Below are 23,183 nucleotides of genomic sequence, written 5' to 3'. Positions count from 1 at the left end.
TGAGAATGGAAGTGATATCCTGGAAAATGACTGAGAAAATTGAAAAATTTCAGTCTGATTGCAGTAACTTCAGCTAAAGAAAACAATTCATTTTGAATATGAAAAGACCTTTAAATCTCTCCAAGAAAGAACCAGTTAAACAGAATACACTCAAATGAGGAAAAAACCCAGACATTTCTGACAATGGAGGAAGTAGCAGCAATCAGAACATGTGAAAGTGATGGATTTAGCAAATGTCTTGAATTTTTCACAGTAAGACTAAGCAAGTTTCTCATCAATAACACTGATGGAGCATCTGATTGAATTATAAATATGAAATGCATGAAGTCACAGCATAAAATAAAATTTTGCTTTTAAGCTGCAGGGCTTTGTTTACCTGCAGATTTCCTGGTGACTGAATTGTAGGAAACAAGAGAGGAAATAAAACCAAAATAAACCAAATGTTTACCAAGTAAGATGAATAAGATAAATTGGTCCTAGCACAGAAATTAAAGAATAATTAAAAACAGTGAAGTAAAACAAATGGGCAAATTATTTTCTCAGATGTGTAACTATTCTGATATACCAGTGTAAACATGTCTATTTGAACAGATGTATTTACAGCCCTACAAAGAAAAGCATTACCTGCAAGGCCGCTTAATTAGAAACAAATATTTTAGCACAAAGAAGAAAAGAACTGCAGCAAAAAAAAAAGCATGAAAGCAAAGAGATAGACCCAAGTAATTCTAGCTCTTTGGAGTGAAAATGTAACTTGTGAAGCAAAAAAATACCTTAATTCTCCATTTCTTTTTTTCCATATCAAATTATTGCTTGTTTTCATAATTACTGTTTGCCATCTTTCTGAACATACTACTTGTCAGCAGGAAACACTTATGACTGAGATCTGGGCAGCAGGGTATCTTGAGCAGTCCTGTGCCCAAATCACTGAACTGGTTATCAGTGTGGCACTGCTGTGGCCATCGATGGCAAAAGGCCCTTGCCAGTGCTGTTGGGGGAGCTGGAGGCAAAGGGACCTTTGGAAAAGGACAATGCTTTCCTTTATTTCCTCTCCATGAAAAGAGGCTGACTCCAACTGGAGGAGTCCCACCCTTCTCACAGAGCTCAGACAGCCGCTGCCTAGGTTGTCACGTTTCCAGGCTCTACACCTTGCCTAGGACAATCAGCTGTCATCATCACTGCTGCTGGAGTCTCTTGCTACAAGGGAAGAAGAAAGCCTCTCCTAAGAAAGATTTTCTGAGGAACTGCAGGCAAGACTATTTTCTAATGATTTTGGAAGCAGTAGACTGCAAAAATTTATTATAGGGTCACCTTATGCATTGCCAGGATAATAAAAGGAAGATAAGGATAACAAAATTAAGGGAGACCTCAGTCCAGGAATCACGTAGAAATTCAGTGCAAAAAACCCGAAGGAAAGCTTCTGAATATACATTCAGAATCATTACTTGTACAGCTCTAATCTTGGCCTGCTTCAGTGCATTTGAACTATTCATTCACTTGTCAGCAGATGCTAGTTAAAACATGGTCTTTGGATCATCTGTCTTGAGCCCTCTCTGAAAGTGTCCAGCTTAAAGCTACCTCTACTAAATACTGTGCCATTGACTGGAACAATTATTTTATAGAGGCTCAATTTAGGGAAAAAAATGACCCATGGGGTCAACACCCCCAAAGGAAACACTCTTAATCTAAATACATTTTTGAGAAAGTATCAGGTTCTCTCCTTTATAGGTCAGCAAGTTTATTATCACCTTCCTTATCACACCAACAGAAGGGGAAGGTCCCACAGCACGGCTGCAGCCACGGTTTCCACACCACGTTGGACACAGAGAGCTGCTCTGGCACTGGAGTCAGGGTCCTGCGATGCTCCTCTACGGCCCTGCCAATCTTCCTTATGACAGTGTCAAAGAGGGGCTCCGTGTCAGCCGAGAGAGGTTTGGCTTCAGAAGGGTCTTGTGAGAGCTCAAACAGCAATGGAGGCTCATGATGGGTCACTCCTTCCCCAAAGCATTGGCAAAATCCTCTGTCATAACAAGCCCCAGCTCCAGGAGGACTGAAAATGGGAGTCATGTAATGAGCCTTCCAAACAGCTCCAGCTGGCAGGAAAGAAAGGATCACAGAAGGCTGGTTACAACAAGAAAGAGTGAATGTTTTTCTAGAGTTCATTTCTGGATGCACTTCAGCTCTACACTTATTAGCTAATGCAGTAATTTCTCCTGGTGCTGTACAGTACAGGTAATGCCAATAAGTTCTTTGCCACGTTACACCCGAAGTACTTGGGAAGACGGAATCCCAGAACAATAATGTGTTAGAACAATGTGCCCTCCTGTAGAGTGAACATCATTCTTTGAGAGAAGCTGTGTGGTGGTGTTCGCAGGGATCCCAGGACGAGGGAAGAGACGAGAATCTTGACTTCATGTTTCAAAAGGCTGATTGATTATTTTATGATATATATTATATTAAAAGAAAATGATATATTAAAACTATACTAAAAGAATAGAAGAAAATATTTCATCAGAAGGCTAGCAAGGAAAGGAATGGAATGATAATAAAATCTTGCGACTGACCCAGAGAGTCTGAGACAGCTGGACTGTGATTGGCCATTAATTAAAACTATCACATGAGACCAATCAAAGGTGCACCTGTTGCATTCCACAGCAGCAGATAATTATTGTTTACATGTCATTTCTGAGGCCTCTCAGCTTCCCAAGAGAAAAATATCCTATCAAAAGGATTTTTCATGAAAGACGTCTGTGACAAAGCTGTGTACTCACTGTCCTTCTGGTGCCAGCGCGCGGCGTGTAAGTGCACGCCGCAGTAATGGAACAGGAACTCGTGCTCCGAATGTGCCGCTGCTCCACGCAGCAAAGGCAGCAGGTCCCGGCCGTCCATCACCCTGGCACGAGAAACACACCACAGGGCTGAGGTGAGCTGCGCAGGACTCTGCTCCCTCTGCACACCTTTCCCTGGAACTGGCAGCTCTGGACAAGGAAGGGGATTGCAGATGATGGCAGGTAGGGGCTGAATCTCTGAGGTAGAAAAGAGGTGATTGAACTCATAGATATTGATCTGTCTAAAAAATGAACAGGACTGAAAAAGAAAGCATCAAGCTCTTAGAATGTGTTCCCAAACTAGATTTTCCTTAGTTTTGGGAAAGAAGGAGGAATAAAGATGCTTTTGTTTGTACCTGTCCTGAGGAACTTCCCCTCCAGCCAAATGAACTACAGTAGGATAAATATCCATAAGACTTGTAGGTTCATCAATAACTGTGCCTGCAGGTAACACTCCTGGCCATCTAAATATCCCTGGGACACGGATTCCTCCTTCCCAGCCTCCCATAGCTTTTCCACCTTTCATTAAATAAAAAGAAAAATAAAAAAATAAGTTTGATTTAAAACAATTTTTGCACAAATTTTATTGTATTATCATGTTACCTTGATGAGCCTTCTTTACTGTCTTGTTTTTGCTGCTAAGCTCCTACTGAGCAGTAGTGAAAATATGTTCAGTAGACTAGAACCCAACAATCTGAGAATTCATGCTTACAAAGGACACCTGCCCAGGTTAGAATTTACTACATTGTTACATGCCTTATTAGAACGACACATATTTGCTTCTTGATAATAAACCAGTGTTACTCCTTGAGTATATAATCTTACTTAAGCCTTAGGGGTGCCTTAATTTCTTTACTAGTTGTTGCTGGGTTGTCACTGTGCCTGACAGCTCTTACCTTTGTATATTCCATTCCAGCCACCCAGCTGCCTTTCACCTTCTTGTCTTTCCAGCCATCCACCATGATCAGAGGCAAAATAAACTAGTGTAGTTTCTCTCAAGCCCTCCTTGTCAATAGCATCAAGAACCTGGCCTGTAAACGCAAGAATATGTGTATATTAAAAAGCAAAAATATCCCTCATACTACATAAATTTTAACCTCTGACTTGTGAACATTTACCAGTGTAATTTCTTACCTACATAAGGTTGCTCATTGTTTAATATTTTTAAGATTGATATTTTCTGTTATGATTTCATTGTCTCTAAAAACACAGAAAATTTGTGCTGCGTTGTCACCACTACTTTATTATTGGTATTTTAACAGGGAGTGCAAGAACCATAGACAAAAGTCACAGATAAAAAGCCTGTATGGTCAAGGGCAAAAAAAAAATACCATGTACTGTAAAAATATGGAAACAAATGATGATCTAAAAGTTAGTGTCTGCATCAGTGGTGGCCATTATGAAAAATATGGAAAAACATAATGTTACCCTTATTTTATCTGTCTAGATCACAGTTAAGATTTGCATTACATTACTGCATGGATATAATATGCATTAATAATGAAATGCCTTTAAATTTAAAAGTAATTCTTGAACTGTTTTTGACATCCTTAATTACATTTGCAGTACGTAAATGTTTGACAGGTTTGAAACCAAATTCTCCTTGTATGTGTACCTGACTTTTCTCTCTTTTGCAAATGTGGATACTTTTTGTCCATCAGACTGAATGATAAATAATTCTCCTTCCCCTCCAGAAAAACAGCCTGAAAAATAACATGAATCTTATTGGGGGGGGCATACTGGAGAACACTGATGAACATTTCTGAATTTATGAGCATGGCTGAAAAATTTCCAGTATTCTGCTTAGTGCAGCAGTCAAAAATAAACAACCTGCTGTTTTTCATCTGAAATTATTTGCTTATTGATTTTATCACTTTCTGACATGTCCTGCTTAGAAATGACCATAAGAGGCTGAAATGACCTGGTCTTTACTAATCATAGAAAATGAAATAATTATCACATATTTAGTAAGAGGAACAGGAGAGCTCCTTGACAGGAGCTAAGGGAACATGGTTAAAACTGGTAAACATTTGACCAAAAAAAAAAAAAAAAGAGTGAACATTTGGCCCAAGACTGGAGAAAGTAAAAACCCAACACTAGAAATCATCAGTGCTCACACAAGATTGACAGATGTTCATTAAATGCTTATGATTTTTTTGTATATGCTTTTATTCATCTTCCTTGTTCTTTTAATAAAATCTGTTTATTTAGACCTAGGTATTTGATAGCTGGAGACATAGCTACTTGCCTTGTTGACTTACCCACCATCCAGTCCATCTCCTCTACATTGTCTCCATATAAACCGTGTCTGCTTCTCCCAAGAAACTTCTCTGTGGTGAGGAGAGGGGTGTGGGAATGCAAAAAGGAAAGAAAGAGGAGGAATGGCCTGTGCTTATTTCTACAAAACATAAATCAACACTGTGTTATTAGGGAGGAAGGCCCTCAATGCAGATCAGTTGTAGTGAAAATGGTATTATTTTTGTACAGCTATTTCAACAGTCCCTTCAGAAACACCTTATTTTGTAAGATACTATAACCCAGTGATTAGGATCCCTTAGAATAATTTTGGGTCTATATAAAATATCCTTTTTCTACTCTGAATCATAGATAGAAAACTTCCAGATTTCTGTCTGTGATCCAGTTCCTGCTATTGCAAAGCACCACTATGCTACTGAAGGCAGCAGCTTCATCCCCTGCCAGCTGTTGCTCACTTATCAGTCCATATGATAAGGCCACATCACAGCTCTGCTTCTCCTTCCCTGGCCCACACACACATTTCTGAAATCACCTGCTATTCCTTAAGGTTGCAATGCTGCTCTCATTGATAGGTATACATATTTCTTAAATATGGCCTAGAAATATTCAATACAACCCATGGAAGTTGGGAAGTATTAATCAGCTTTAGTGAAGTTAGGAATAAGGGGCATCCTTAAGCAGCAGCTTTTTTTTCTTTTTAATTACATGATGTAACTATTGATGTTATTTAAAATGAATAAAAATAATAGTACTTAAAATACTATATAATACTGTAAAAATTATAAAAACTTATGAAGACATGAAGGAGGAAAGTGCTGTTTACAGGTTGCAAAATGTGAAAGAACCAGAAAATTTGTGGACAAAGGAAGTCTTTACCTTTCAATAAATGAAATGGACTCTCTCAAGATAAGGGACGTAGTTCTGTCTGTCACCATTGGCTGCTCAATAATTCCATGGTTTCTCATCATAATGCAGTTCCAGTACCGCACAAATCCATAACTTGAGAACCAGGATATGAAGAACAGGAGACTGAACACAGCAAGGCAGGTCAGCGTTCTCCAGTGGACTGAAATCAGGCCAGTCAGTCTCCCAAGGACAGCAGTGAGTGTAATGAGGCCAATCATCTGAGTGGAAAGCCAGAGTTTCCTCCTGAAGGCTCTGTCCATCTCTGGTGTTTCTGTTGGCTGACAGTCACTTATAAGTGTAAAAGGCATCCCATAGAAGTAGTCAAATCCATGTTTTAAAGGGTGATGGCAGTGGTCATTGCGGGACTCACAGTTCACACCTTGATGCCACTTCCCTGAAAATAGAGGTTATTAAAATATGAAAGGACAATATTTTAAAAGAATGGACTTTTCCTTACACAAAACATTTCTCGAAAAGTGGTTGTTTTCTGCTTGTGATATCTGCTTCATCCTACACAGAAATATACCAAGTATATAGTTATATAATGGGATTGACTAAAGTAAACCTCTACAGTTTATAAATTTTCAACACATTTTTTGGCGCTCTGTATATATATTCATGCCCTGTAGCTTCTATCAAACATTGAAAAAAACCCCCAACATATAATAACAACTGGAAATTGAGAAAAGTTTCAAACTGAACAAAAATGTATGGCCTTCCTGGAGACCTGTCAAGTATCAAACAGAAGGAAGCTCTCCTTTTGTAAGCATAGGGGGAAATAATCTTCTTTTGTTGTCCCTTTACCTTCAGAGTGCTATGCAGACTTGTTCCTGGGAGGTTTTGAAGTGCTTGGTGTCAGGACTATGGCAACACTTTGTGTTGGTGCCAGATTGATAAGGGGAGATATGGAAAGAGTAGTTGAACTAGCAGCTCATCCAACTGTTTGCCAGAAAAACCACTGGATCCAGAAAAACTTGAGCTCAGGAGATCAGGATTTCTCATGAAGCTGTACATTTCTAAGTAACGTTGATGATCATTATATCTCCACATACTGACTGAGAATAAAAAAACTTTGTTTTATAAATATTTTTGCCATTTATTTGGATTTAATCAAATTTTAAAAAGTTAAAGCCTACTTCTTTTAAATACTGAAGTCTTCATCTATCAGAAAGAACACCTCTTGACCTTTTGAAACACAATTCTTCATTATGTCTTCACATCATTATCTTCACAGTTCTTCATTATGAATATACCAACTACTTTCATGAATGGCACATCTAAACCATGCTTTTGCTTCCCCTCCAGCTTACTCAAACAGCCTGGTTTGGCACTTACGTGGGGATATAGTTAGTTGGCTTGTTTGGTTCAAACATTGAGGTTTGACAACATCTGAATTGAGTGAATAAAATCTACCACTCATCAGAGGCTTAATGGCATTTTTTGCAGGTCTTGGATGTCAGAGTATAATGGACATTAAGAACTTTACTTGAAAACTAATTTGAAACTAATTCTTATTGTAGAGAGAGGAACTGTGCACTTCCAGGATGAAGTTATCCTCAATAAATGGTTCAGTATGTTATCAGTACATGTAATAGCAGCCAGCTCTGAGTGGGTTTCAATAGAATTGCAGTGCATTACAATAGGAGCAGAAAAACTGCCCCAGAAGAGAAAAAAATGCTGTTTCTCGGCTGTAAATATAAAGGAAGAATGGAAGTTCTAGAGTAGGTGGATGAATTGCTTTCAGCTGAAATCTCTACTCAGTTTACCTCCTGGCATATTTAGAGCTAGCTGTAGAATGAAACAGGTTTGTAATCAATACATAAATGCATAGGTCATAAATACAGGTGCAGCTAAAGTATTGTTGGAATTCAGAAGCACTTCAACACCCAAATCTCCAGCTGAGGTCAATAAATGTTTCTGACATGCTAGAAAAGAATCAAATCTGCAGAAGCTAAACTAAGTGCATAATTAAGATAAATTAATCTCTGAGGGCATTACTTATACAGCATTGGTTTTCTGACTGCAAAGAACCTTCAAAGCATTTCCCAACAAAAAATCTCATTATCACCTCAGGCTGCAGGTTATTAATAGGATTTAACTTTGCAATTAAACTGGTTGTGCTCAGGGCAAAACAATCACAAACAATTCAGGTGAGACTACTTAGTGCTCATTCAGCTGTAGTGACATGAGTAGATGTTAAGATTTTTTGCTTCATGACTTGAATGTAAAATTCTTGTGTTATTCTGTGTGTCACCTATCACTGGTGCTTTCCATCATCCCCATGGTGCAATTAATGAGGATCTGTCAATCTGGTTAATCTAAGTGATGCTTTTGGCACCTGTGGTGTGATTTTAGCTGAGATGCCCACAGGGAAAATGCCTCCCCGTTTGCTTCTGGGAGGCAAGCAGCAGGACTCCGCTGCAGGGCAATTCCCTGGGGAGAGGGGAGACAAAACTGATTGTTTTGCTAGTGATAACATGCTGAAACCAAGATGAAGCTGAAGCGTGCACAGTCTGTTCTATGAGCTGATTTAAACAACTAAAATAATATTGCTACCAAACTAACAGGAGATGGAACGTCAGTAATGTAGATTTGTAATTGCTCGGAAGGCTTCTTTTAGTTTTGTCTGGTGTGGTTTAGATTTATTCTGTTGAATGAATACAAATCTATTTTTGCAGGAAGTTTTATTAATAAATTCAGTTGGTTTGTGCAGCTATTTTATGTGCCAGATACAGATTGCCATTTTACATGCTTGGTTGAAGTAGGGCAAATAGCTGAAAAATCAGCCAGGAATGTTTGTACTCTGTTTGTACTCTATCAGTCTGTGGAACTATGTGACACATCTAAGATAAATAATTATTTGGAACAAGATCATGACCAAAAGTTACAACTGTACAAAAAAAAATAGGGCTATAAAAGAGAAAGTAAAATGAAATTCACATTGATGCTGAAGAAGTCAGTGTTTTTGGGGTGTACTGAAATCTTGGTGAACTGCGGTGGCATGCTGTGACTGAAGAAAAAAATAATTGCTTTGTTTCTGTTTCTGAAAGGCCCAATCTTGTGACACTATTAACTGTCTCTGATGTTTTAAGTAGCAGCTGTTCCCTTTTGTGTGAATCTGCTCTGAAGTGTATAAAACATCATCATGCATATTTAAATGACACTCATATTTTCACTTTTTTAAAATGAAATAGTATTGGAATAAGTATTTTATACCTGGCATAATAATATTCATGAATTAATAAAATTTTCTGTTATGTATTTTAACAACCACAGCTGTGCTTGAAACTGGGTCAGTGGTAAAATTGCCCTCTTTATCATATGCTTGTTCTTTTAAGAGAGGTACTTTTTGGTCAGAGTTTCTATTTATATATTATTCTTAATCAGAAAATAAAAATATTACAACTGAAGTACAAGCAGTTACTAACTAAAACAAATGGTTTGAGTGAGATGTGCAGGTGAAACACATGCAAGAGCATATTTAGGAGAGGAGTGCCTCCATACCTATCAGTCCTGTGCTGTAGCCTTGGTGCTGCAGTATTTTGGCAAAAGTGGTTTCATTTGGAGGAAGCCCTCCTGAGCCGGCGTTCCAAAAAATAACACGGTAATCATTTATAGCATCCATCCCTAAAAATGCAATAAAAACAATCTGAGTCAGTATGAAGGGTTGAGGTCTTTTATCCAACATACGTTTTTGTTTCCTGATTTCATTGAAATGGTAGTGTTAAACATTTTTCCTAATGCTGTTTGTTTGGTAAGACCCTAGATGATATTAAGAAAGAGCTAAGACTCACCATAGTGCCTATTCTTTCATCTTTGTATCTCATATCAACACTTTTTTTCTTTAATTTAATTTCATTTGTAATTAAATGGTTGTGTAGGAGATTTTCTATGTCACAGTGGCACCTGGGCTGTATGAAATGCCCTTCCTTAGTGTGAATGTGAGGGTAGGGAGAGGGCAAGGAGACTTCAGCCCCCTGTCAGTCTCGGTCTCCAGCTCACTGAGGGCTGCCAGGGAGCTCAGGGCATCCTTGCACAGTGGCATGGCTGGTATCTGATCTCTGAGCCCCACAGAGTAGCTATCTCCTCTTCACCTGCAGGTTTACTCCCTATTATTTAGTATTTTAACCTGGCATAACCCCATCATACAGCGCTATGTAAAGGTCAATCTGTCATTGTAGCCCCGAACATCTCTGGCCCTGCTGTTACAGAGGGAAAGGGTCTGTACAAGCCCTTTCAAACTACTACTTTTTTCAAACTACCAGTCTCAGTGGGAGCTGTCATGATAGAAGAAGGATGACATATCAGCTTCAAAATGCCTCAGGAATGAAGGCTCCGAAGATAATTTGCAATAGAACAAGCATTTGAGGGTTGCTGTTAGAAACATGTAGAGCGATTTGTTTTTCATACCTCTTCATCTCCGGGATGCAGTTTGACAGGATATTGTTTTTTCTTCAAAAACACAATTGGGAAAAATAATATTGCTGTCAAACTGTTATCTCCTAGGACAGATTAATTTTGACAGATACGTAAAGAAGCTTTCCCATGAATTACTTGTTCTGCACCTTGACTGGAAGGAATGGACACACATCTGCACAGGTCTACTCTACTCCCTGCAGGGCTGAGCTGCTTCTGACATCTGATGATGAGTCACCTCTGACAGAAATTAATTTAAGTAGTGCTTTCTAAGCATGTTGTTACTATTCTTCCTGTTTTACATAATGACTTTTTTGAATGTAACAGTTTGCTCTAACTTCATTCTGGCTGCAATCTGTACCAAAGAGTGCCAAAAGGTAGCCAGAATTGTGCTTTGGGGGAGACCAAGCTCTGCAAAGCTGATTCTTCTCTGCTCTGCTTCCCTCCAGACCAGTTCACAAATACCTTACAAATAGAGAAGCCACCTCAAAGCCTGTCTGACACCTCGTGTGTCTCAGTGAGGATGGAGCAAAACCTCTGTTTGCACACCCTCATTTCTTCTGTGCCCCTTGTATGACACTGTTCTCTCTAGCAGTAGAGCAATGTTTGAAGGGTGTGAGGCTTTGCAAGGCAAACCTGATCGGAGGGGGTATCTGCCAGTGAGGAAAGCTGCTCTGCTGGGCGTGCAGAGCGGGGCTGCAGCGATGTGCTGGGTCAGCTTCACTCCTTCCTTGGCCAGGCCATCAATGTTCGGGGTCCTAAAAATGCAACCAATGCCACCAGATAATCATCCAGAGCGTCTTTCAGGGGAATAAGAAATTATAGACTTATCTTTATTTTCAGAGGTTTGTTCTATTTGAAGATGGCCAGGAAATATTTTTGTAATTTATTTAAATTTTCTCAAGTGATAGGAAATATTTCTATTTTTCTTTCTTCATTAAAAATCAGTATCTGGATCAATTTCGAGATAACCTTTTTCTTTTTTTTCTTTTCCCCTTGTCCTAAGAAGAGTCTTGCAGAAATCATAGAATTGTAGAATGGTTTGGGCTGAAAGGGACCTTAAAAATCACAAAATTCCAACCCTCCTGCCATAGGCAGGAACACTTTCCACTAGATGAGGTTGCTCAGAGCCCTATCCAACCTGGCTTTGAACACTTCCAAGGATGGGGTATCCACAGAGCTTCTCCAGACAACACAGTGCCTCACCACCAGTTCCAGTGCCTCACCACCCTCACAGCAAAGACCTTTCATTCCCCCAGAGCTGCCTTTCCTTCACTAGCTTCTTACAGAGCTGTGTATCAGCCTCAGTGTATCAGTGTAATGGTAATTTGGTTGCCACAGAGTGACAGTGCTTGACTAGACAAGATGCTCCATGACTTACGGTACTGATAAGGAAGCTAGCAAGGTGCTTCTCATGACATTTGTAGCAAGGGAGAAGGAGAAAAAGGGAAAGAAATCGTGCATGTTTTCACACTGTAGTGGCAATCTCTCACAGCAACATGAATTAAGCCACACATCAGTAAGTAGGTGAGAAGAGGGTATTTTGCCAACAACTGGCAACCAACAAAAACAAGCTTGCCTAGCACACTAGTTACAGACAAGGCAATATTTTACATTTCAGAATACAATATCCCCCTCTTCCAATTCAAGGTGTGCCTACTTCTATTTTAGATTAGATTGAGCTTCAGTTTTACAATTTTGTTTTTGCAATTATCAGTTCAATGGTGTTCACAAGAAGGCAAAACCTTCAGTAGAATTTTGAAATATCCTGGATGTTTTGTTGCTTTGTACTTGAAGTGTTATGGATTTCTCCCTCAAAGACAGCTGCCAGGAAATAACATCTGCAGCATTTCTTATTTTCTACAGCCTTTCACCAGAGGTGCAGTCCAAGGTAACTTGGCAAAGCAGTTGGTCTAGTTCCACCCTTCAGCACACTTGCCATCTCAGTTAGCTGATAAGCATTTCTCCTCAAAGGAGCACTAGGTGCTCCCAAACTGCTGTTTCAAAATCCTGCCATTCTTTGCATTGCAGAGAACCAGTTGCTAAGAGAGCCCAGATGCTTGTCACCCTGCTTGTAGTAACACCCTGAATGTAAAAAGAAATGCATGCCTTGGGGATGATGCTGTGGAGGCCTGGCTTTGCTGAACCCTATCAGCTACCTGTGATCACCAGCTCCTGTCAGGAACTTGCTGACTGAAGCCTTTCAGGGTAAGATTCCAAGAACTTTGCTGGATGAGGGGAGGGATTGTAGCAGATTTCATTTTGTTCATACGTGTTACAGGCCATCAGGCAATACTGTGGCACAATTTTTAAAGAGAAGGCAAATTCTATGTCCTTGAAGCTGAAAAGAGAAATATTTCCTGGTAACATTGCTCATTGCAGTCATTTAACTATATTTTGAGGTGAGACTGGGAGAAAATAGTAACAGAATTATAATGAGGTAATGAGGCCTGTGTGTTGGAAGAGGGGACAATGTTTTTACCTTTGGGTATGCTGTTTTTAAAGTGTTAGACAGTTAAGGAATACACAAGAATGTTTGTCATATTCCCACAGTAAAGCAGCACCTCACAGCAGAGCTGGCCCTGGGAATGCCCTCCAGGCTGTGAGACAATGCTGGGCAGAGGGTTTCAGGTTTACATTAAATATCACACCAGCTCTGTTCACCCTTAGGGTCAGTTTCCTTACCTAATAGTATCATTCCCATAGCAACCTACATCCCCTATGCCGAGATCATCAGCCAGCAGCAGGACAAAGTTTGGCTGTGTGATGGTGGAAGGCTGTGTGAATGGTGCTTGCAGAAGCAGACCAAAAATCAGGGCTGTAACCAGGGGTGACCTGAAACACAGAAAAGTAAAAGAAGCCAGTGACCTGGTCATTCATCACTCCCCCTGCACATGGCCAGACACTCTCCATCGTGAGCTTGGCTGCAGACAAGACCACTCTGTCCAGACACACAGGGTGTGCTAAGTGTTTATCATTTACCCAAACTGAGGTAATGAAGAGGAAAATGTCAATACCATAACTTTAAAAAAATCTCCTTTCCTGATTGTTTCCAAGTTTCCTGTGAGCAGTCTCACATGGGAATTTACAGGCAGTAGATGGAATACAAGTAATTTTGCTTTGGATGGCTTTGGATGTTTATAAAGGGTTGTTCTGGGAAGCTGAGAATGGGATCAACTTCCTCTGACATGATTTTTGCCTGGACTGGGACTTTTGAGTAGTGAAAAAGTAAATAACAAGAAAAAAAACTAAAAATCACATTGTGAGAGAAACAATGCTACTCTTTTATAACACAGTATTGCATCATTATTAAGCTTCACTCACTTTAGATCTAAGTATGATACAACAGTAACTCATTATTTTTTTCTTACCAATGAGATGTTAGTTGCCAAATCATTTCTGCATTTGGAGTGTTCAAATCCTGCAAAACCAAGAGTACTCTGTCATAGTTACACCATCCTAGTAGCAATAGCTTGCATATCTTTCATATTCTGCAATAAAAATAGATTAAAAACTTAAAGCCTTTTAAAATTCTGTTTTATTACTCCAGTGCACCTCAGATCAGACCCTAAATGAAGAAGAGTAAAAGCATTTAATGTTATTTTTATTGCTAGCCCAATAGCGAAATATTTCAAAATAGCAAAAATAATTCCATTTTCTTACATGAATCATCTATACAAAAATACTTAATGTTCAGAAATGAAAAAATAGTGCTTTAAAATCCAGTCTTCAATATAATTTACATTACTATAACTACAGACAGTTGCAGCATTGTGCTTTTTCACATAATATGCTAAGTTTCTTTTCAGGCTTGTAAGAAGAATTTTTAGTTGTAGAAATTCTAGTAATCTTTTTCCAACAATTATAATTTCTTGGAAGAATTCATGACCTCTTGTTACTTAACTCTGAGAATGAAGAGGTTTCTCTGGGGCTTTTCTTTCACTGTCAGGACAGTGAGATTAAACTATTTAAAGACTTTGAAGTAGGAGCTGAGTGAGCTTCATTCTAAAGCTTTAAAATACACTTTGAAATTTATCCCACGCCTGGCTCAAGTGTCCTGAGCACCTCAGTTTTATGAATCATGTTTGTTTCATATTTATTTTTGTTTCCCAGAAATTATATATTAAGCAGATTATCCATCAATACTACAAGCTTCAGTGGGAAAAATTAAATTTCTGTGCTTAGAAAACTGGCATCCAAACACTTGCTTACAAGCACCAAAGCTGAGGCAGCACTGCTATCTAGAGACACTCAGTTTCCTGCATGTGAGTTTGTGCCTTTGCTGCGTCCTAAGCAGTTATAGGAAAAGTACAAGAGAACACCTCAGCCATCTTTACCATTTATATCTGATAAGCCTCCAAAAGAATTGAAGTAAAAGGGAGTTGGACATAATCAGATTTAATTGTGCAGTTGGCTGCCACACAGTAGAGAGACTGAGATTTAAAATGCAGCTGGAGCTCAAGGCTGAACCTCCCCAGAAGCTGCCTGTAAAATAGCAGGCAATACACAGAAAACAGCTATTGATTTATTATACTGACTGGTGTTATCGCTGTCAAGCCATTTCCTCAGTGAAAGGTGATGGGAGCCCAGGCAGAGAAATCACAAGCAAGCATTCCCCTCTGCTATCTAAACTGAATTCAGCTTAAAGCAAAATGCCTTCTTCCCTTTCCCATTGTTAATCCCTCCCCTAAAGTAATTTAGTTTTTGTTCTTTTCTTCATCTGTTTTAATAATGCAGGGGGGAATAGCTTGCATATCTTTCATATTTTATCAATTGTTTTCTGTAAGGATTCAAAGTTTATAATCAGTCTTTACCTTTCTAACAAAATACTTACAAGATACTAAAACCTCATCAGAGGAAATAATTGTTGTTTTAGACATACTCATATGCAGTTTTCTTAAAAACAGTACATATTTGTGACATCAGCTTGGCAACGCTCAGTGAAAAGTCACATAATTAATACCACTTGAATTCAGTGCTGTTCAGTCTGTGAAAATTTCTTTTAAAGATTCCTATTTTGTAGACTTGATATAGATAAAAGGAAACCCAGACTTGTAAACACATAGCCTGCAGCTCTCACTTTGTACATAGCCTTGTATGAAAAGAATGTTGTTCTAAAGGGAAAAGTATTTTAAAAACTCCCTTGAGATATTTTTATCTACAGAAGGAAAAAAAATATTCCAAATAGCCATTAACATTTTGCTGTGTATTTCCCAACATAGTAAGGGAGGGATACAGTACCTGGTCGAGTTGTGTTCAAAGCAGGCAGCTGACAGACTGGTGACTTAAAATGATTCCAAATTTTTCCAGCACGAGGAGTGCTGCTACTGTGCAGCGTTTCTGAAGGCAGTCCCGAAATGTGCCCTAGCTGCACGTCCCACAGCTCACCACAGGAAAAGCATGTTGTGCCAGAACTTCCAAGCAGCTGCATGCTCTGGCTTCTCATGGAGCCTCAAGCTGCACTTCCCCCTGCTGTTTGCACAACTCTGACATTCACACAGGGCGTGAGGGTCGGGCTGGGGAACGCCACAGATGCAGCTAAAATGTTTTCTGCCTAACCACCAGTCTCTCAAGGGATGGGAAGGATCTCCTTCAAGTCTGAGACATTCCTGTTAAAGGCACTATGAGTAATAGTTCCCAATGAACGTTTCCTCACTTCCACCAAGGAAAAGAGAAAATTGCTGTACTTACGGAGCAGCCCGTTGTTGTAGAAATAGAAATTGAGCTAATTTCTTCACTTTATGGTCACCCTGAGTGCATGCTGCAGTGAGGTGGTTGTCTCTGCACATGCTGGGACAAATAGTTCTAGGGTGGAGGGGAAATGCTGGTAAGTGGCTTGAATTTTCTTTTACAGAAAATGAGTCATTCAGCTTCACTTCTGAGTGCTGCCTGTTTCCTAGCCATCGCTCAAATGGACAAATTAAGGTTACATGCTGGCTAGTGCTTAATTTATTGGTTTTTCTTATGTGAGTCCTCTTGTACTGAGTGTTTTGGGACAGCATGAGGCATTACCCAAGAGCAATCTTGCTTTACTAACAGTTTCCTGCATTTTTGTATCTTCTGAGAGAAGGGAGATGTTGTGGTGAGTTGGTGGAATAAATTGCAGTGCTGAGGCTGGATTCTTAGTGGAGCACCTCTGAGGCAAGTTTGAGTAGCAAAGGTGATCCCTTCCCTTTTCCCTCCCACCACAGCATTAACATGCTGGAATGGTTACAGCCAACATGCACAGAAGGAGTGATGTGTCTGGTTTGACTTCTCTCAGAGTCTGCTCTCTGATGCTCACCTGCATTGCAGAATCCCAATCTGTACCAATCTGTACCTGTTCCCATTCCCTTCACTGGGCCTTTAGCACTTCAAGCATACATTAAGGTCTACAGGATTTCTTGTTGTCTGATGCCCTCTACTGCTGCATATTTTCTAAAAAGAAACACCTTCTGAGCTGTTTCTGGGTTTTTCTGCCCAGGTTACAATCAATCCCTGCTGACTGAGAGAGCTTCTTTTGCAGCTGGGGCCATCTCCACAGCTCTCATATCCTTGTTGTGTTTTTCCAAGACTTCTTGCAAATTCTGTAGAGTCTGTAACAGAGAACCACAAACTGTAACTGCTATGTTATTTACTAAATTTAGAATACAGCAGAAAATTGAATGCATGCCTGCAGTTACACAACAGGAACATGCTTTTGCTGTCTTTTACACAGCCCTCTTCAAGCACAGAGAGAGCCAGACCAGTTTGCTGCTCTAAGTAGCACTTGTTGAAGTCTGGCTGCTGGGAATTGCCACTGGGCACACCTATGGTGTTATGAAGTTAAAGGAAGGTGGGCTGTGCTTGTGGTCTAAAGATTTTCAGAGTGACAATTTGTGCCCGTTTTGGTGTTTGATCTTTGAAGGAGGGAAAGGTGAATGCACTCTCACTGATGCTACTTTTTGAAAAAGCGCTGACATTTTTAAAAGGTCTAGGCAAAGCTAATTCTGTTCCCAACCAATGCACTGAATTTGCAATAGCTGGTTTTCTGTGAGGAAATCTTTAAAAAGTCTGCATTTTTTTCAGAAGGTGGAATGAATGTCGAATTTTGCAGAAGCCTTGCATATTCCTGTCTCTTTCCCTCGTTTTCTTTACCGAGTACTGGAGGCAGTAACACTCTGTGGCACTATTGAAGTGCTTCAACTTTTAAGAGCTGAAGCGGGGTTTGGTGTAGGATATGATGATTTAGGGGCTCCCTCTAGCGACTACTGCCTTCTGTGTGTTTCAGAGCACAGTGAATCCACACTCACCTTTCTAAAAGTCATTGCACAACGATGATGTGATGTTACTTCTTGGAACTCTGATTTACACTAAGTCTTCAAGGCCTGGATGCCCAGGAGCAATTGCAGATCCTTTCCTGTGATCCTGGAGCATGCAATATGGGTTTGCAACCCTGGGAAGAAGCCTGGCTCATGTATTCCAGGACTGCTCTGACACGTGAGCCAAACTGGAGGAGGTGGGGGTGAATGGGACAGCTGCTTCAAAAGTGCTCTCCTGGGCTGGGGTAAAATTCAGATGCCCCAATTCCTGTCCAAGGGTCGACTTATCTCATAGCTGGGGAGTAATGCAACTAATGTACTTAGAAGGCTGTATTGCAATTAATTGTCCACATGGTTTCTAACAGGAGACATAATCCAGTGCTCTTTCCTCCTGCACCACAGAATGGGCTCAGATCACCTGGGTTTCGCTACAAAAAAAAATTAACTGTTCACATCTAAGCCTGCCCTCCAGACTCTCTGATCAATGGTGAAAGACAGTCACATTGAGGGCAGCCCAGCTGTCCTATAATAATGCTATTCTAGGATTAGATGAAACATCCTTTGAAGGTTCCAGTCTATCTTTAATGTCTGTACAGAGAGAATTTGTATGGCTCTATATTCAAGTTAGATTGGAATTGGTTAAAGTGATACCAAACCATACTGTTAGTCATTCTAGTAAGAGAGCAAACAAATGAATACTACCATACAAAAAAAAAAAAAAAGAAAGCTATTTTTGTTACAACATTTCCAATAATGTTCTGAAAGGTGAGTTTTTATTTTTTTAAGTTTAAGGAAAACCATCTGATATGAATTAAACAATCCTACTATTTGAACAATGGAGATGTCTTTAATTACAGTATCACAGAATTTCTAGGTTGGAAAAGACCTTCCAGATCATCGAGTCCGATCCATGTTCTAACACCTCAGCTATATCATGGCACCAAGTGCCACATCCAGTCTTTTTTTAAACACATAGAGGGATGGTGACTCCACCACCCCCCTGGGTAGATGATTCCAGTATTTGACCACTCTTTCTGTGAAAAACTTCCTCCTTAATTCTAGCCTGTATCTCCCTTGGCGCAGCTTGAGACTGTGTCCTCTTGTTCTGTCGGTTGTTGCCTGGAGAAAGAGACCGACCCCCAGCTCAGCACAGTCACCCTTCAGGAAGCTGAAGAGAGTGATAAGGTCACCCCTGAGTCTCCTTTTCTCCAGGCTGAACAACCCCAGCTCCCTCAGTCGCTCTTCATATGGCTTGTGTTCCAAGCCCCTCACCAGCCTCGTTGCTCTCCTTTGGACACGCTCAAGCATCTCAACGTCCCTCCCAAACTGAGGGGCCCAGAACTGGACGCAATACTCAAGGTGTGGCCTCACCAGTGCCAAGTACAGGGGAAGAATGACCTCTCTGCTCCTGCTGGCCACACTATTCCTGACACAGCCCAGGATGCCATTGGCCTTCTTGGCCACCTGGGCACACTGCTGGCTCATGTTCAGCCTACTGTCAACCAGCACCCCCAGGTCCCTTTCCTCCTGAGCACTGTCCAGCCACACCATCCCCAGCCTATAACGCTGCAGGGGGTTATTGTGGCCAAAGTGCAGGACTCGGCACTTGGACTTATTGAACTTCATCCCATTAGACTCTGCCCATCCATCCAACCGTTCCAAGTCCCTCTGCAAAGCCCTCCGTCCCTCTGACAGATTGACACACCGTCCCAGCTTAGCGTCATCTGCAAATTTGCTAATGAAAGACTCTAAACCCTCATCCATGTCATCAATAAAAATATTAAACAGAACTGGCCCAGCACAGACCCCTGAGGGACACCACTGGTGACTGGCCCCAGCTGGATGCAGCACCATTCACCTCCACTCTCTGGGCCCGGCCATGCAGCCAGTTCCTGACCCAGCACAGAGCGCTCCTGTCCAAGCCACGGGCTGCCAGCTTGTCTGGAGTGTGCTGTGGGAGACAGTGCCAAAGGCCTTGCTGAAATCCAAATAAACAACATCTACAGCCTTCCCTGCATCCACTAGGCGGGTTACCTGGCCATAAAAGGTAACCAGGTTGGTCAAACATGTCCTACCCCGCCTAAACCCATGCTGACTGGGTCTGATACCCTGGCCATCCTGTAAATTCTGTGTGATGGCACTTAATATAAACTGGTCCATTATCTTGCCAGGTACTGAGGTCAGGCTGACTGGTCTATAATCACTAGGATCCTCCTTTGGACCCTTTTTGTGAATGGGTATCACATTGGCCAGCTTCCAGTCAACCAGAACCTCACCAGTGAGCCAGGACTGTTGGTAAATGATGGAGAGTGGCTTTGCAAGCTCATTTGCCAGCTCTGTCATTACCCTGGGGTGGATCCTGTCTGGTCCCATAGATTTATGAACATCCAAGCATTTCAGTAGTTCTTTGACTGCCTCTTCTTGGATAATGGGGGGACCATTCAGCTCCCTGACACCATCAAGCATTCCAGGCAGGCAGGTGTCTTGAGGGCAAGTCATCTTCCCACTAAAAACTGAGGCAAAGTAGGCATTAAGCACTTCTGCCTTCTCCTCATCTGCAGATGCTAACTTCCCTCCCCTGTCCAATAAAGAACAAAGGCTGGTCTTACCCTTCCTTCTAGCATTAAGGTATTTGTAAAAACATTTTTTATTATCCTTTACAGAAGTCGCCATTCTAAGTTCAAAATGAGCTTTGGCCTCCCTATTTTTTTTTCTGCATGCTCCAGCAGCCTTCTTGAATACTTCCTTAGAGACCTGACCCTCCTTCCAACACTGATACATCCTCTTTTTATTCCCAAGTTCCTCCAAGACCTCTTTGCCCAGCCAGGCTGGACGTTTACCCCGTTGACTGATCTTTCGGCACACAGGGACAGTCTGTTCCTGTGCCCTCAAGATCTCTGTTTTGAGGCATGCCCACCTTTCCTGAACTCCTTTGTTTTTAAGGGCTGTTTCCCAAGGGACGCTCTGAATAAGTCTCCTAAACAGGCCAAAGTCTGCCCTCTGGAAGTTCAATGTAAGAGTCTTACTGGTGCTCCTCCTGACTTCACCAACTATTGAGAACTCTATTATTTCATGATCACTCTGCCCCAAGTGACCTCCAACCACCACATCTCCCACCAGCCCATCTCTATTTGCAAACAGCAGATCTAACATAGTCCCTCCCCTGGTGGGTTCACCCACCAGCTGCGACAGAAAGTTGTCCTCCATACATTCTAAGAATTTCCTGGACTGCCTCTTTACTGCTGTATTAAGTTCCCAGCAGATGTCTGGTAGGTTGAAGTCACCCACAAGAACAAGGGCTAATGTTCTTGAAACATTACCTAGCTGCTTATAGAATAAGTCATCTACCTCTTCTTCCTGGTTGGGTGGATGATAACAGACTCCCAGTAGGGTGTCAGCCTTGTCGGCCTTCCCCTTAATTCTTACCCATAGACATTCAACTCCATCTTCCTTAGTTTCAATTTCTACGGCATCGAGAGTCTGCTTAATATAAAGGGCCACCCCTCCTCCTCTTTTTCCTTTCCTGTCTCTTCTGAGGAGCTTGTATCCATCCAGTGCAGTACTCCAGCTATGTGAGTCATCCCACCATGTTTCTCTGATGGCAGCTACATCATAGCTCTGCAGTTGCACCATGGCCTCCACTCTTCTTGTTTGTTGCCCAAGCTGTGTGCATTGGTATACATGCATCTCAGCTGGGCTACTGACTTCGCCCCTGACTTAGCCTTGCAACCCTTGGGCCTGCTTCCAGATAGCTCAGCTGCTCCCCCTTCCCCCTTCAAACCTAGTTTAAAGCCCTCTCAATGAGGTCTGCCAGTTCATGAGCTAAAAACCTTTTGCCCTTAACAGAGAGATGTACCCCATCTGGTTCTAGCAGAGCAGATGCTGTAAAAGTTTCCCCATGATCAAAGAACCCAAAATTTTGCCGATGACACCTTAAGCCACTTGTTGATGATGCGGATTTTCCTGTTTCTTTTTTCGTTTTCCTGTGCCACCAAAGGGACTGAGCAAAACACTACCTGTGCTCCTGCCCTATCAAATACCTGACCCAGTACCCTGAAGTCCTTTCTAATTGCCTTGACACTCCTCTTTTCAACCTCATCACTGCCAGCCTGGAGTATTAGCAGTGGGTAATAATCAGAGGGCTGAATCAGCCCAGGAAGCCTCTCAGTGATATTTTGTACCCGGGCCCCAGGGAGGCAACAGACCTCCCTGTAGGATGGGCCTGGTCGACATATGGGGCCCTCAGGTCCCTTCAGAAGGGAATCACCTACTACGATTACCCTTCTTTTCTTGTTGATGTTAGAGGTAGTGATCCATCTTACAGATGAATCATAATTGGGGGGTTCACAGGGCAGACAACATTCTCCTAAATCATCTAGTTGGGTCTCTAGATCCAGGACCTCATACCTATTCTGAAGTGGTACCTGGCTGGATGATAGGGATGGGGAGGAGTTTTTGTTATTACCTCCCTGAATAGGGACCCATTTCCACTCCTCTTCATCTACTGGGTGGCCTTCTATTGCCTGAGAGCGCCAGGCTCAGGCAATAGAGGCCCTCTATTGGCCTCAGGCTCTATTGGCCCTCTCTGCTGCTGAGAGCCACTCAGCAGCAACACAGGAAGCTCCGCCCCTAGCTGGTTTAACTTCTAAAACCTGTATATTTCTTATTCTCTTGGTATTGAAGTTGTTAAAAGTGAAGTATTTAGTTATATTTTGAACTGTAATGGAAAAAAGCATAACTTAAAATTCCAGAAGACTAGAAAGCTAACATTTGGAGGAAGATATACTCTGTATTGCATTCTTGGTGTGTATTTCTCAAAACATCCAGCTTCAAGGCATAAAAAGGCAGTGACACATACATGTTAGCATACATGAGATCAAGGAAGCCCCATGTGAGTACTTTGAGAAACCTCCCTGTTTTTTCTGCATCACTGATGAGGCCTCACGTCGAGTCCTGTGTTCAGTTTTGGGCCCCTCATGACAAGAAAGAGATTGAGGTGTTGGACCGTGACCAGAGGAGGGCAACAATGCTGGTGGTGGATCTGGAGCAAAGTCTGATGAGAAACTGCTCAGGGGCTCGGGGTGTTTATCTAGTCTGAAGAAAAGGAGGCTCTGGGAAGACCTCATTGCTCTCTACAACTACCTGACAGGAGGTAGCAAGGCAAGAGGACTTGGTCTTCTCCCAGGTAGCAAGCTAAATAATCAGAGAAGATGTTGAAAATTCTTCAAGTTGTGCCAAGGGACGTTTAAATTAAATATGAGGAAAAATTTCTTCTTTGCAAGAGTTGTCAAGCATTGGAGCAGGCTGCCCAGGGAAATGGTTGGGTCACCACATCTGGAGGTATTTAAAAGACATGTAGATGTGGCACTTGGGGACATGTGGTGGACTTGGCAGGCTGGGTTAATGGTTAGACTCAGATGATCCTAGAGGTCTTTTCCAGCCTAAAAAATCATGTGATTCTCTGTCTGAGTGAGAATGTGTGGGTTCCAATATAAACAAA

At 41.4% G+C, this 23,183-nt stretch overlaps 1 protein-coding gene across 1 annotated transcript; it reads right to left on the bottom strand.

The window, feature by feature from the left end:
- Window positions 1-1,705: 1,705 nt before the first annotated feature.
- On the bottom strand, window positions 1,706-15,776 carry LOC136571218 (arylsulfatase D-like). Its single transcript, XM_066571552.1, has 11 exons — window positions 15,645-15,776; window positions 13,775-13,824; window positions 13,089-13,238; window positions 11,040-11,161; window positions 9,492-9,614; window positions 5,958-6,381; window positions 5,087-5,223; window positions 3,722-3,856; window positions 3,182-3,344; window positions 2,769-2,890; window positions 1,706-2,090 (listed from the first exon to the last, which is right to left on the bottom strand). Exons 2-11 carry the CDS (start codon window positions 13,798-13,800, stop codon window positions 1,720-1,722), a joined length of 1,773 nt encoding a protein of 590 aa, XP_066427649.1. The 5' UTR covers window positions 13,801-13,824; window positions 15,645-15,776; the 3' UTR covers window positions 1,706-1,719.
- Between the last annotated feature and the right edge of the window lie 7,407 nt (window positions 15,777-23,183).

Source organism: Molothrus aeneus, chromosome 2 (genome assembly GCF_037042795.1).
Source record: "Molothrus aeneus isolate 106 chromosome 2, BPBGC_Maene_1.0, whole genome shotgun sequence".
Taxonomy (NCBI): domain Eukaryota; kingdom Metazoa; phylum Chordata; class Aves; order Passeriformes; family Icteridae; genus Molothrus; species Molothrus aeneus.
Note: the sequence above shows the minus strand (reverse complement) of the source record. Positions and strands in the feature narration are given on the sequence as shown.